Source organism: Pholcus phalangioides, unplaced genomic scaffold (assembly GCF_987345545.1).
Source record: "Pholcus phalangioides strain wild (caught in Gottingen) unplaced genomic scaffold, Ppha-v1.0 ptg000028l_1, whole genome shotgun sequence".
NCBI lineage: Eukaryota > Metazoa > Arthropoda > Arachnida > Araneae > Pholcidae > Pholcus > Pholcus phalangioides.
This window is the reverse complement of record NW_028301618.1, coordinates 623463-637774: the sequence shown is the minus strand read 5'-3', so window position 1 is coordinate 637774 and position 14312 is coordinate 623463. Positions and strand designations below refer to the sequence as shown.

The following is a 14312-nucleotide window of genomic DNA, read 5'->3' as shown; positions in this document are numbered from 1 at the left end:
CTTCTGTTTATATCGTGCTAAGTTTTATTTATTCTTCCTAAAACATAATCACTGTAGACTAAGCATTGTGTGTAAATTACATTACTTCTGAGCATAGGTAGTATATTTTTTACCCTTGTGACCTTTTAAATCACTTTTTGTACGTTCTATTTTAAACCTGGAGGGTTAGCTTCTTATGCAGTATCAAAATTTTGTTAGTTGTCATTTGTACTCAGTTTTATGAGAACTATAGAAAAATTAAAATTGGTAGAGCTGAATTTTTTAAAATTGAATCCCGTATATTATTGCAAAAGAAATACGATGCACATTGAAAATATTTCATAAAATGTTATACAAAATATCCAGTAGACCTGCATGTTATAAAAAAACTATTTGCTATGAAATAAGTTAGTGTTTTTCTTATTTTAATTTAATGTACAGTTATTTAAAGTCGAGTTTGCATAATGAAATTTTTTTTTCGCAGTTTACCATGATGAATCCTCAGACCTTCAAAGAAGTTTTTTCTACCACCATCGAGGTGAATTTTAATTTTTTTTTAACATTGACCTTTCATAAACCCAGAGCTGATTTTAACATGTTAATGAGAAACCAGTCATAAATTATGTTCTTGATGTCAACTTGATAATTTTGCACATTTGTACATGCAATTTCGAATTCTTCGATTATGTAATCTGAAAATAAAATCATTGCTTTTATTTTTTTTGCAGTATTTTGTTGACAGAATAAATAAGAACTATGCTCTGCAGGTAATGATGTTCTGCTATATACTATGTGAAATGTCTATATAAAGATAGTATGTATCATTATATATAGAATGTATTAACATAATTTATTTCTCCCCAGTTATTAAAATAAAATTATAAAAGTTTACAATTGATAAATTTAAAGTAAAATAGAGAAAAATATTTGAATAGTCACACACAGTAGAATACTTATGTGATGAAGAAAGTGTTACGATATAAAAGTGAAGCCTTTATAATGGCTGGTTATGCCAAAAGCATGAAGAGTATTGGTGTTGGCCCTTTGGCATCATGTTAAGTGGAATGTGTCCTGTAAATAAAGTGTGATGATGGATGTACGTTTCCTTGTGCGATTAGTGTATTTCATTTAACCGATGTATCCAGTCCACCCACCCCGTTGTTTCGCAACAGAAAGCTGGGACAGGAAGGACAGCAGTAGCTTCACCCTAGTAAAAATACTATGAAAAATGCATCCTTACCAGAAATTAATGAAGTTATTTAGGTGATTATAATTATATAGAGGGTATCGTTTTATAGGATTTTCGCTGCGCTATGTATTTTTGTTCAGTTTTAAAATTGAAATACAGTGTCTCATTTTGCAACTTTTTTTTTTTGTTTAACAAAGATATGCACTCTCTAACATATACATCTGCATTTTGAGTTTAATTTCCCACGTTAATCAGAGTTACTTTTACTTAAGCCTGATTAATTTAATTCTACTTCAGAATCCCTTTCATGATTTGTTTTTATTTTTCTTCAAGAACGTCTGAGTCATTTCGGGTAAAATGAGTAATTGAAAAGGCCTAAACACGGGTGCTTTAAATTTTTACTATTAAAATCGAACAATGAACGGTCTGAACATTCTCGCTCTTTTCTGTCTTCATGGGGGGGAGGGGGTGGGTGGTGGAGAGCATATTCAAGATGAATTACATAAGGCTGTTACACATTACTCCAATGTGACGTGAAATTCCATGACGTGGGGACCCATATCGCAGAATTCCCATGAATCAGAATTCACCACGTCGTGTCAGTAGTGTGTAGCGGCCTCTAGTCTTGTCTGATTTCAGCTACAAAACTACTGAAAATAAACATGTATACCAATGGCATATTATGTGGACATTTATTTCTATCTGCTGCAGTTGTTTTCTTGCATATTACAGTGAATTAAATTTTATATTTAACCATTCTGTTACCGAAGAATTTTTCCCTTTATTTTAATTGTATTTTTTTTTTTCAAAATTAAGTGGGTCTCCTGGGTCATAACTTTTTAAAAATTCACTTGCAATTCCCTTATTTGGAAACTTGGAAAGAAATTAATTGGCCAGATGACTGGTTAATTGTTAAGCTCGTATCTGTATCTGATAAAGTTCTTGGATAAAATATCAAGTTTTTTGAGTCTAATTACTCACATTTATCTAATTTTGAAATGTTTGGATTGAAGCATGTTTTACTCGGTTTATATTTACTTATAGCTAGTGGCAAGTCTTTTCCTAACTAATCGTGTTACTTCACCAATATTTGCAACGATACTGGTTGAATACTTATTGAAAAGAATGGAAGAAATGGGCTGTAAGTTCATTACTTTTTTCTTAACGTGACATTCATTATCTTATATTTTGAAGCTTGGTTTCATGTGTTTTCTGATTAGACAAGAAATATATAAATTATATATCTGTGAATGGAGACCACAAACTTATATTGTCTATAAAAAAATTATTAGAGATAATGAATTGAAAATTCCAGTTCCTTCAATGACATAAAACATGATCTGCTCACACATATTAAAAGCCCAGTGTTTCATATACAAGCACACTGGAATGTATATCTACGATTCTGGAATATTTTTCTTGTGTTGGCATCAACATCTTGAATCTCTGAGCTGTTTGATTGCGTGACTTCATTTTTTTTTTCTCTGTACATTTTTCTTCACAATGTCTCGAAGAAAAAAATTGGCAAATGTAGGATTACAAAATCTGTGGCCATGCAATGAATTTGGAAGCTATTATCTCAATGCATAGTTTTTCATATGCAATAGCTTAACAATAGAAGACCAAATGCATATCTGTGTTAAGTAAGTTGCTTTGCATCAGTCCGAGGTTGTGAGCAGTTCTTTTTCCCTATGTTATGAACATATCTTGTAAAATACTGAATGACTTTTACAAAGTTTCCTTATGTAGATGAGAAAACCTAAAAATTTGCATTACCCAATGCATGGAATAAAAGATTTTGATAGCATTTATTTGATGTATTTTTAGTGTTTCTTTGAATTTTCTGTGAAGTTCTTGAAAAATACTTCTGTAATTTCTTAAAGCGGTTTCTGTACTTGGAACATTCAATAGTGATTTGTAAAAATTGTTTCAATTGAGACCTTTGCATTAAACTTACTGTAGAAATCTAATTAGCTTCATCTTTGACAATTTTATTATTTTACACTATTGTGGGTTTGCATATTTTTTCATGCGTGACTGAATGAAAATTTATTTTGGAGAAACAATAAGCATATATTTCACTCATTTTTCTGTCGAAACTGTTTTTTTTTTTTTCACCTGGTTGAAGCATTGTACTCCATAGAGGGTTTAACTTTGAAAAATTTGCCTTTAAATTCTTACAAAATATTGTTTTTTCATTATGTTTGACTGTTGATAGTATAAAAGAACTACTTTCTATTTGCAGCCAATGTGGAGCGTTCAAATTTGTATTTAAAGCTGTTCAAGTTAGTCTTTGGTTCCGTCTCATTACACGCTGATGAGAATGAAGAAATGCTAAAAGTAATAATCTCAAAATCAAACTTTTTGAACAATATTTGAATTTTTTTTCTGTTTGCAAGAATTGTTGCATACAGAGTGGCCCAGCAAGTAATGTTTGAAAGAAAAATTGTGAAATTCTCGCTAGGTGTGAGCAAGTGTGGCTATACTTGGAGTGCATGAGTGGGCAATTGTATAAGGGTTTTGTTAGTGAGCGGTGGGTTCAAGCTTGTTGTTCAGTTGTGATTTTTCATAAGCGAAAATGAATAAATATTCAACAGATGTTCATTTATTGCATGCTACAAATGGCCGGATGCCATGAAAATGTTATGGCAGTTCAATGAGCATGGCAAGAGTTTCCCAAGAAATGGCTGGACAGAAGGAGTGTGGGAAGTCCTTTTATGGAAAAGATGTTGGCGCGATTGAAAGCGAGGTCTGCTCACACTTACTGGATGAATTCCAGAACCGCCTGACTGCTATTCTTATTAAAGGTGGTCAGTTTGAACCTCTTTATCATTAATTTCCCACTATGTAATTTCAATATGCATCATATTTCATCTTTTCATCACTTATTTGTTTTTGGTTTTCGTGTTTTAAATATTACCTGTTTGGCCACCCTGTATGTCCTCATTGTTAATTTGTCTTTTCCAAAGCTGTACCTGCTGATAAAGAACTCTCAAAACACATGTACATTGTCAGATTTTACCAGCTTAAAAAATTGGTTCCTTGAATTATGTCGCCAAAAAAATATGGTTCCCTGAATTATGTCGCCAAAAAAATATGGTTGTTTATTAATGCTAATCAATGAACTTTAATGCTGGTGTTGAAGCAGGTCATACATCATTTTTAAATTGCATGCAAATAAAATCCTTCGAAATTTGATATCTTGAATTGTGTGTAACAATGTTAAATCCATTTCGTAAAACTGCATTTTATAATTTTCATTGTATGTAAAATCTTTTTTTCATTTTTAGCCTCATCTTCATCAGATTGTAAACAGATCCATGGAACTGGCTTTAAGTGCAAAAGAGCCTTTCAATTATTTCTTGCTCTTACGAGCACTATTCAGATCCATTGGTGGCGGGAGTCACGACCTTCTGTATCAAGAGTTTCTTCCTTTGTTACCAAATTTGCTACAAGGTAATGTACAATGCTTAGTGCAAGGTAATGTTCAATTTATATTATTTATTTTAAATTGACTCTTTCAATCGGTTCCAAGATTTACATAAATGCGAAAGGAAATTGATGGATAGGAGCGAGTTTATTATGTAGATTCTACTGTAGTTGTAAATTTTCAATTATTTTTTCACTTTATAAATACAGTTGACGCTGCTTATTAAAATCATTGATGTTATTTGGGTATTGTTATCATTTTCCTAAAGTACGGAATGAACACCTATATTATAAAAGGAGGCATTTTGGTTAGTTATATGTAGTTACACTTATAGTTACCAGGATTTTGGTTTATGTCAGTAATCCCCCCCCCCCTTTCTCCCTCCCTGACGTTGAATTTGTTCATTTTGAAGCTTGGGTCGAACCAGACATTTATATTTTTATTAAGTTGCCATTATCAACGTGTAAGACTAAGACTGCTACTACACCAGCCATGCACCTCGTCCATATTCCTCTGCGGAACTTCTAACAAATTGGTACATGTTGGAATGTGTGTATGTAGTGACCTTCTGTGAAATTAATTTTTATGTAATGCTTTTTAATGTGTAGTGCTGCCACCTACAATCAATTTTTTTAAAATGAGTTTTTTCTCAACTTCTAGCGAGTGAAGTGTAATGAATGAATAATTGAACGTGTAAGACTGCAGAAGGTATACCTCTCGTCACTCAATTATTTCTGTACTCTCCCTCCCAATTTCCTGATTGGACTGTAGTAGCTTCTACAATCCATGCACATGTAAAGCTACTTTTGCAATAGTCTTCCTGTAGCAGACGTGAATGTGTTAGGTGGAAAAAAACCCTCTTTCAGTTCTTGGTTAGTTTCATTCAGTTGATCAGATTTAGGATTCCTTGGCCTAAAGCTTTTCTCAAAGGATCAATGGTATTTATCCGGTAATTTTTTCAATATAAACTGTATTTAAAAACAAAACAAGTACAGCTGTTTAATACAAATTGTTAACTCCTTGCAATGGCTGAAATCTTTTTCTTTTAGTATATCTTTTTTAATCTTGAAAGAAACAAATCCTATTTTAGAACTGTTTTATAATAAGAGAACAATAATATCCCAATGGAATGAGTCAGTGGAAATGCATCGGCATGATTAAAAATTTTCCTACCAGTTCTGTGTGGAGAAAACCAAAAACTAGCAGTTTCATTTTTTATGGGAAGCTGGATCGTATGGTTTTAATTACTTTTGGATTTCAAGTCCTGATGTGATCGCATTAAGAGGCATGCATTGTGCTTCGAAATCTAGAAATAGTTCAATTTAAAAATTTTTATTCTAATACTCTTTCAAATAGTCTAACATTTCATCAAATCTGTTTAATAGTTTTATCTACATACCATAATATTTTTATACTTGAAATTTTTGTTAATGTATAAAGAGTATTTACAAAAACATGTTTATCCAGGACTTAACAGCCTTCAAAGTGGTCTTCATAAGCAACACATGAAAGATCTATTTGTTGAGTTGTGCCTTACTGTTCCAGTTAGGCTGAGTTCTCTTCTTCCGTATTTGCCTATGCTCATGGATCCATTAGTATCTGCCTTGAATGGATCACAGACATTGGTTAAACAGGTGATCAAATTTATTGCATATATATCAGAAATGTAGATTTTAAATTTTGTAGTTGAAAATTTCCAGCAAATAGACAAACTAATATTTTATGTTGTATGAAGGTATCAAATTATTTTACAGGGTTTGCGTACTCTTGAATTGTGTGTTGACAATTTGCAACCCGAGTTTCTCTACGATCATATCCAGCCAGTTAGAGCTGAGTTGATGCAAGCTTTGTGGCGAACATTGAGAAACCCAACTGATGATATTGCTCAGGCCGCTTTCCGTGTTCTTGGCAAATTCGGAGGTGGAAACAGAAAAATGATGGTTGAGCCACAGAAGGTAAATAGCTAGTCTTTTTTTTTTCATTTTTTTTTTTCAACCTTATTGTTCGGAATGAACCTAGCATTCGATTACTTCTTGAATATTGTGAGGCGCTTAACAATTTCCTAGGTTAGCCCTTCAGTGTGCATGTCTGGGTTTGAATCGGGATTATCTGTAATTCCTCATCTGCCCATGAATTTGTAAAATAACTATGGTAAAAAAAATTTTAATTGAAATTTTTTTTACTTTTACTAGTCTTAATGCGCTATGATAAACTTGCCTCTTCGATGAAATGACATAGAACGCTATTGAAAAGTGATTAAAAACTATAGTTCTTGATATAAATTTATCTGCCCATACAAAAAGCTTCGGCCTACTTTTGGTTAATATTTAATTAATCATGGAAACAAATTTTTCTATTGGTCCTTTCTTCGATCTGCATGAAAGAGTTCAGTCCAGTGTTCATAATGTTGTTTCTTTTATCTATATATATAAAATTGATTTTCTCTGTGTGTGTGTGTGTGTTCTCTATACAAATCTACAATTTTAGATCGATCGTCGCCAAATTTTGCATATATACCAAATGGGACCCGACTTGAACGATAGGCTACTTTAAAATTTCGTCAGAGCAGGGCAAATGCCCCAAACGGGCAAAAAACTGTCCGGCAACAATGGTTTTTTGGGCCTCAACAATCACTTTCGGAACGTTTACTTTGGTTACCATGGTTCCCTAGCAATGCGTTTCAGACGTGTATATGCCTTTACAATGGTTTGTCACTTCTTTAATCCTGTTAGTATATGTATAATAGTTTATGCCTTTATAATGGTTTGCCACATTTTCAATATACTCTCAGTAATGAGGCTTTTTGAATAGATGTCATAATCATCAGCATCGCTTTGAGAGTCAGGAAAAGGGTGATCCTCATAGAAATCAGTGCTAAAATTGTCGATTTTACTGTAGAAATGCGGAAATTAGTGTTATTTTCCACCCCATCAATAATTTTTAAAATTGTATTGAATTCTCGATTTTTGAAATATTCAGTTCGCTTAGAGATATACGAAGCCCAGGAGATTAAATATGAAGTAATTAGCCAAACCTATACTTTTGAGTTGGATATTCGAGCAATATCATTGATTTCATTTATATCTTCTCAAGTATGAAAATTAATGTCTCCATATTGCCTCTTTTGATATTTATTTGCATAAATTCATGTGGGTTAGGATATTTTAAAATTAGTTATGAGCCCGTGAAAAGTGCATCGAAAAAATTCCACAGCTTTAACTAAGGATTTTTGGAAGCTGGAACAGACGCATGGATAACTTGAAGTTCAAGGGGGGGGGGGGGAGTCGAAATACCTAGCGCCCCTTAAAAAAAGAAAAATATATATTCATTTCTACGTTTCTGTGTAAATCTAGATTCGTTTATTTCAGGAATCACGCAGGTCGCCATATTGGTTAACTTGGACACGGTTTGTATGTCCCTCAAGAAAAAGAGGGAGATATCACGTGATCCAAAAAAGCCTCATTGAAGAAAACCCGGGCAGCGCCGGGTATTATAGCTAGTATAGAATATAATGTTATATGGGAGATTGTACATAATTGCTGGATTTATTATATACACATAGCTTGATAAGTTTTTCATTTCTTGAAAATTATTTTGTTTGGACTAGAGCATTTTCTGCATTGTTTGATTTAATCGTAATTTTATCTGTATTGACCAATTTCTCAATCTGTTGAAATGTCTTTTTTTTAAATGCTTGTGTATGATTTTCTTCAAAAGCTTGAATACAATGCTGAAGGTACAGTTGGTCCTTGCATTGCAGTAGGTTTTCCAGAACATAAGAATGCTGTTATATTTCCTGTTGGAAAGGTCAGTATGTTATTTCCATAAGTATTATTTTGCATTAAAATTATTCATTTCAAGAAAAAAATCTTATTAGTGATAATTTTCTTCATTTTAACAGATAGTAGAAACAGCGTTCAACGCATTGAAAATCAGTTCGACAGATTCATTTTACCAGAAACGGTGTTGGGAAGTTATCAAGGGCTTTCTTGCTGCTAATATTGAACAGGAGGACCACGAGGAGAGCATCAAAAAATTCTATTCACATAGAAGGTAATCTTTTTATTATTCAAATGCACATGTTTTGAAATCTAACAAGTTTAGATAATTTGCTTTTGTTATTGTGATTACCTTTTTATGCAAGTGTTAGTTTTCTATGCGAGTATTTTTTTTAAATAAAATTTTTACTTGTGCCTAATGTTATCTTTGTTAGCACGATCAACAGAATTTTCTCTTTTATAGTTTCATGTCTGGTAATATCAATCCTATTCAGGCTCCCCTCTACATATGTCAAGATTCTGAAGCAAGAAAAGTCCATGAAATGGCATTAAGTGGAATGATAGGTATTCATTCACTTTTAAAATTTAGTGTTTGAGGGGAGGGAAACCTCTATTTCTTTTCTGATTGTCACAGTTGGGGAAAAAAATTCTACATTAGTAGGTCATATTATACTTTACAGGTTAAAAAGAAACATTCTATCAAATGTGCATGTCCATGAAAGAATTTAGTTTTGTGAGAAATAGAACATTTTGTATTACTGTAATGTGCAAGCTTTGACTTTTTTTTTTTAAAGTTTAGAGATTGATGCCATGCATATGTTACGTTTTATTGACAAATTTATAATCTCATCATAGAAGAATTCTGTGCTCAGATCGCAAAATGTCATTAGTCACTTTCTCAAAAAATTGAGTTTGCATTCCAGTTTCTTTGTTCGTCAAAACTTCGGGAGGTGGCAAAACTTGGTCTTTCTTTCAGTTTGAGGAAAACTGCAGAGGTTAATTGTAATAAGCCAAAAAGCCAGAGTATTGTAATTTTGCAAAATATTGTTTAAAAATTTGGCATTGTGAAATTTTGAAAAGTGACATTTTGCCATCTGTGGGCACAGAATTTTACTCTCAAAAAATAAGTTAAAAAATTACAGTTAAAGTATTTAGGATTGATAATGATCATTCAGGAAATTATCATAAATTTGTATTCTCAGTTTTAAAACTCGTTCGTAATGGTAATAAATATTTGCTTTCAATTGAGGAAGACATTTTTTTACTATAGGGTAAATACAAATACCACGCCACAACAGGCAAAATGCCCAACCAGGTGGCTGATAAAAAGATGCCCATAAAAATATGGATGTCATATGTTTCAAAAATACAGCAACCCAATTAAAAATGCAATTAACACAAATTATAAACAATATATACACATGATAAAATATTATACAATGCCCATAAAGAATACTTATGGTTGTCTTATTCTAAGTATGGATAGCTTCTCAATTTACCCCAACATGTTTATCGTATTTCTTTTTAAAGGTGTCAATTGTGTTACAATTTACTACCTCCAGGGGTAAGCTATTCCATTTATTAACAACCCTATTAGAGAAAAATTCCCTGCGACACCATAACCTTGCATTGTCCCTCACCAATCGATACTGGTGTCCCCTTGTACGGGGACGCAGTCGATTGGCAGTGAACTAAAAGTTCATGGTCCATCCCATTCAAAATTTTGAACACTTCGATCATATTGCCTCGACACCTGCGTTCATCCAATGTAAACATATTCAAAAAATGAGGTCTCTCTTCATAACTCAAGTCCCGTGTGCCAATAAGGACACGTGTAGCTCTTCTCTGCACCCCTTCAACCAATTCTATGTTACTCGTCAATGAGAATTCCCAAATCGGTGACCCTAGTTGCATCTGGGATAGTGACACCATTCAACTCGTAAGAGAACCGTGGGTTGTTCGAACCAAAATGAGCGATCATGCACTTATCAACGCTAAACGTCATGCTCCATTCATTTGCCCATGCTGCAATCCTGTTTAAGTTGGTCTGAAGCAACTCCCTATCACTTTCATTCCCGATTACCCCATCACAATGCTTCACATCTGCAAATTTTCTAGTAATCCCATCGACACCCTGATCGAGTTTATTGATAAAAAGTGAAAAAAGTATGGGGCCAAGGACACTTCCTTGATGAACTCCACTTGTGACGTCTGTCCAACCAGAGAATTCCCCGTTCACCATAACTCATTACGACCTATCTCTTATCCACGATCCTATCCAGTTCAGCAAGTTGCCCCCAATTCCAATCTCGTGTAAACGCTTCATGAGTTTGCCATGTTTGACCCGATCGAATGCCTTCTGGAAATCAAGGTAAATAACATCTACATACCCGATCGAATGCCTTCTGGAAATCAAGGTAAATAATGTCTACATTTTTGCTCTTACCCAAAGCCTTAGTCACGTGATCATAGAAGCAAAGGAGGTTAGTTACACATGACTTCCCCTTCCTGAACCCATGCTGGTTATCCGACAATACACTATTCTCGTCTATCCACTTCACAAACTGCCTTTTGATGATAATTTCCAAAATTTTCGAGAGGGAGCTCATCAAACTCACTGGACGATAATTTGACACTGCTTCTCTACTACGCTTCTTAAATATCGGAACAACGTTAGCAAGTTTCCAATCTCTTGGGACGATACCCTCAGCAACACTACTCCTGTATATCTGTGTGACTGGCCCCAACAATTCATTAGCACATTCCCTGAGGAATATGATGATCTACATTATTGCTTTTGAACATATGAAATTTGAAATGTCTCAAGTTTTGGCAATCATCTTTTTCATAGTAATTATGTCCATTCACGGTAATGCAAGCTAAATGAATTCAGCAGTTATAAAGGTTTAAATTCATCTGGATCAAAAATGTGTTTTGATTTTCTTCTACATTGTTCAATCTCAGGAAGATACTTGACTGCTGTGAAAGGCAATTTGTAGTTAAACTTCAAGGTTTTTTGATCATGAAAATCCAACCATTTGTAGCAATGTTGACATTTTCAGTGCTTTTTTTTCTTTGTGATGGTATTTATAAGCACATTAGTTGCACGAGCTTTTCTGAAACATTTGAAAATCAAATCTTAAGATCATTGAGTGGCAAATCTTTGAGGGTTCTTATCTTAATTTTATGCTAAGGTGTACCTGCTGTTTGAAAACAATTCCCCAAGTGCTCTGTTTCCAATGACTCTAAACTACAGTTATTCCTTATCTTGTCATAGATGCTTTTTAATTAAAGTTTTATCCACAACTGAAAGATGTCTTTCTTGTAGTCTATACTAAGATTAAAGAAATAACACATTGTTACACCATTCCTTGCGCCAGAAACATAAACATAAATGTATAAATTTTCACTTTTTACCTTTTTCTTTATAAGCTAGTTTGATTAGGTTTTGTCAAATGTCTACGAATGTGTATTGCTATTGATACATGCTACGAAATATTTTAGGAAAATAATGTCCATAGAGTAATGTGGGTAGAGTAAATATTCAAATGTAATTTCCCACGTCCCCCCCCCCCATGAATTTTCATGCTTGGGGGGGGGGGGTACAATATTTCTTTCATCAGATGGCAGATAACCAAGGGAAACTGATCTGGCTACATTTTTAGTCAATGATGTCTCTGAAAAAAATCTTCCAGTTTTTTCACCATATTATTTTTAATGAATTAGTAATATGTGGAGTGAAAGGAAAGTTTTTTGGCGTTTCTTTTTTCAAATAAAAGTGTTATAATATAACAGAAAATATTGGCTCTGGTTAACTTTAAAGTTTTACTAGTGTGTATCAATTATTCATTACCGAGATTTCTATTTTCAGTCGCAGCATCTATCAAAGATCTGGAGGCAGAAGTTACACCATTCATGTCTAATCTTATACGCCACTATACGTCTGTGATGGTTTCACAGCAGTGTGGCATTTATGCTGGCGCAGGACGACAAATGAAATTTAGTGGCATGGATCCCCTTGTTCTCATTGATGCAACAGCAGCAATTATGGGGCACGAGGATAAAGAATTTTGTAAACCGGCCAATTTGGCTTTGATGTTGATTACTGATACTGCTAGTGCTTTGTTGACATCAGAACTAACTGTAAGTGAATTGATCATTTCTACATATTTTTTAAAGCTTTCAGCATTTCGTCTTTTGTTTTGGACATGTTTTTATTTCCCTTACAGAAAAAAAAATTCAAGTCTAAATTCGGGCTGTAAAAAAAATTTTTTGGTAAAATTTTTTTTTCTAAGTGATGAATGAAAAGAGAATTTATGAAGGCAACGATATATATATACAGTAGAACACTACGCTTATATCTTGATCAGTTGTGACCAGACCACCTTTCAGATAATTGGATATCTGAGTAATTGAATAATTCACTGAAAAAGGTTATTTCTTAGTAAAAAACAAATTTTGCTTTAATATGTAGTTTAATGACTTTGAAAACAACTTTGTTTACATTTTGTACTTACATACTGTATTAAAAAATATATCATTTTTTGAACATATCTGTCAGTCTACCATAGATACTCATTTGGCACTGGCCTTGGCCAACCATTGTGGCAATGTGTGTGTAAAGTTTTCTGCTGCTTGGGGTCTGCAGATAACTTCTCACCACTTGCGCTTTACTCACTGTGCCTTGACTTGAAATTACATGGCCATTTCTATTTTTTTAAATGTCAATTTTGCTATTTTTTTTTTCTCAGTGATCTGAATAATTGGAGTTCCGTACTTCACAAATGTGAAAAATCAACTGTGATGCTTTCAAAAGATATAGCTTGTATCGAGCAGCAGTTGATTCCTCATGAATAATGCTGAAAAACTTTGATACAACTGCAACATAACAAATCTGTTGTTGAATGATATTGTATAATAGTTGGTATAGAGGTGGTTCTGGACCTTTGAATTAATGCATATTTCGTTATATAGAAATTTTAATTTACTAAAATATGCTTGTCTTAAGTAAGTTGAATAATGAAAGTTTTACTGAGAATGCGAGGTTAAAATTATTTTGCATTATCTTCATTTTTGTAACTTTGCTAACTGTTGAAACACTTGGGAAATTTTAAAAAGTGCATGTCGTTTTCATATATTTCTTGCAGGCATCACAGCTACCATTCTATGAATACATTGCAGAAAAAATGTGTTCACTTTGTTATGAGCGGGCGTGGTATTCAAAACTTGGAGGGTAAGCTTTTATTTTAGTCCGGTAGTTTTTATTTTGACGTAAAAGTTTCCTACAAAAAGTTCAAAACATTTTTTATTCAAGATACAACTATTTTGTTTCTATGCAGAATTTTTATTACATGCTGCATTCAAAGTTTTTTTTTGTTGGTTTTCCTTATATCTTGTTATGAAGATGCTGTAGGCCAATTAAAAAATCGGGCTTTTTGTAAACATCACGGATGGGTAAAGGGCTAATATCCCTGAAGGGACAGAGCCCAAGCCTTGTCTGGTCTGACAAAGGCTGTTTGACGACATGTCTTAGGCTGATTGAAAAATCCAACTTGAGGGGTGAAACTGGGCTGTTTGAGCAAACAATTATGAATTTCCTAATTAGCTTGAAAACGCACAAGCTTAGTGCAATAAGCTTAAAGGAACATTAGACTGATTGAAAAATTATAGAACTTTCTAATTATCTGGGCACATTGTAAAAACCAGATTTTTAAATTTGCCCAATGACATTCTATATAAGATGCTTACACATTATATTGTAATTGCGTGAGGAAAACGATTTGTAATTAATAAAAAAAAAATTGTGAATACAAAAAAATCTGCTTCTGGAGAAAGACTATTACCAAAGAATTCACCCAGGAAAAGTTACTTGTTTCTTTTATCAAAACGATGTCGCAGGCACCACTCTTCCCCACCTCCATTGTGTTCAATCACT

The 14312-nt window shown here is 33.3% G+C and overlaps 1 protein-coding gene across 1 annotated transcript in view; it reads left to right on the top strand.

The window, feature by feature from the left end:
• The window catches only part of Nipped-A (Transcription-associated protein Nipped-A), an 86744-nt gene that overhangs the window by 27638 nt on the left and 44794 nt on the right, over positions 1–14312 (top strand). Inside the window, exons 18-29 of the mRNA XM_089252214.1 lie at positions 464–517; positions 708–746; positions 2213–2309; positions 3414–3508; positions 4459–4624; positions 6066–6232; positions 6353–6553; positions 8316–8405; positions 8500–8651; positions 8841–8941; positions 12249–12520; positions 13525–13610. Of these exons, the coding sequence (XP_089108340.1) occupies positions 464–517; positions 708–746; positions 2213–2309; positions 3414–3508; positions 4459–4624; positions 6066–6232; positions 6353–6553; positions 8316–8405; positions 8500–8651; positions 8841–8941; positions 12249–12520; positions 13525–13610 (1520 nt within the window). The remainder of the gene's footprint in view (positions 1–463; positions 518–707; positions 747–2212; positions 2310–3413; positions 3509–4458; positions 4625–6065; positions 6233–6352; positions 6554–8315; positions 8406–8499; positions 8652–8840; positions 8942–12248; positions 12521–13524; positions 13611–14312) is intronic.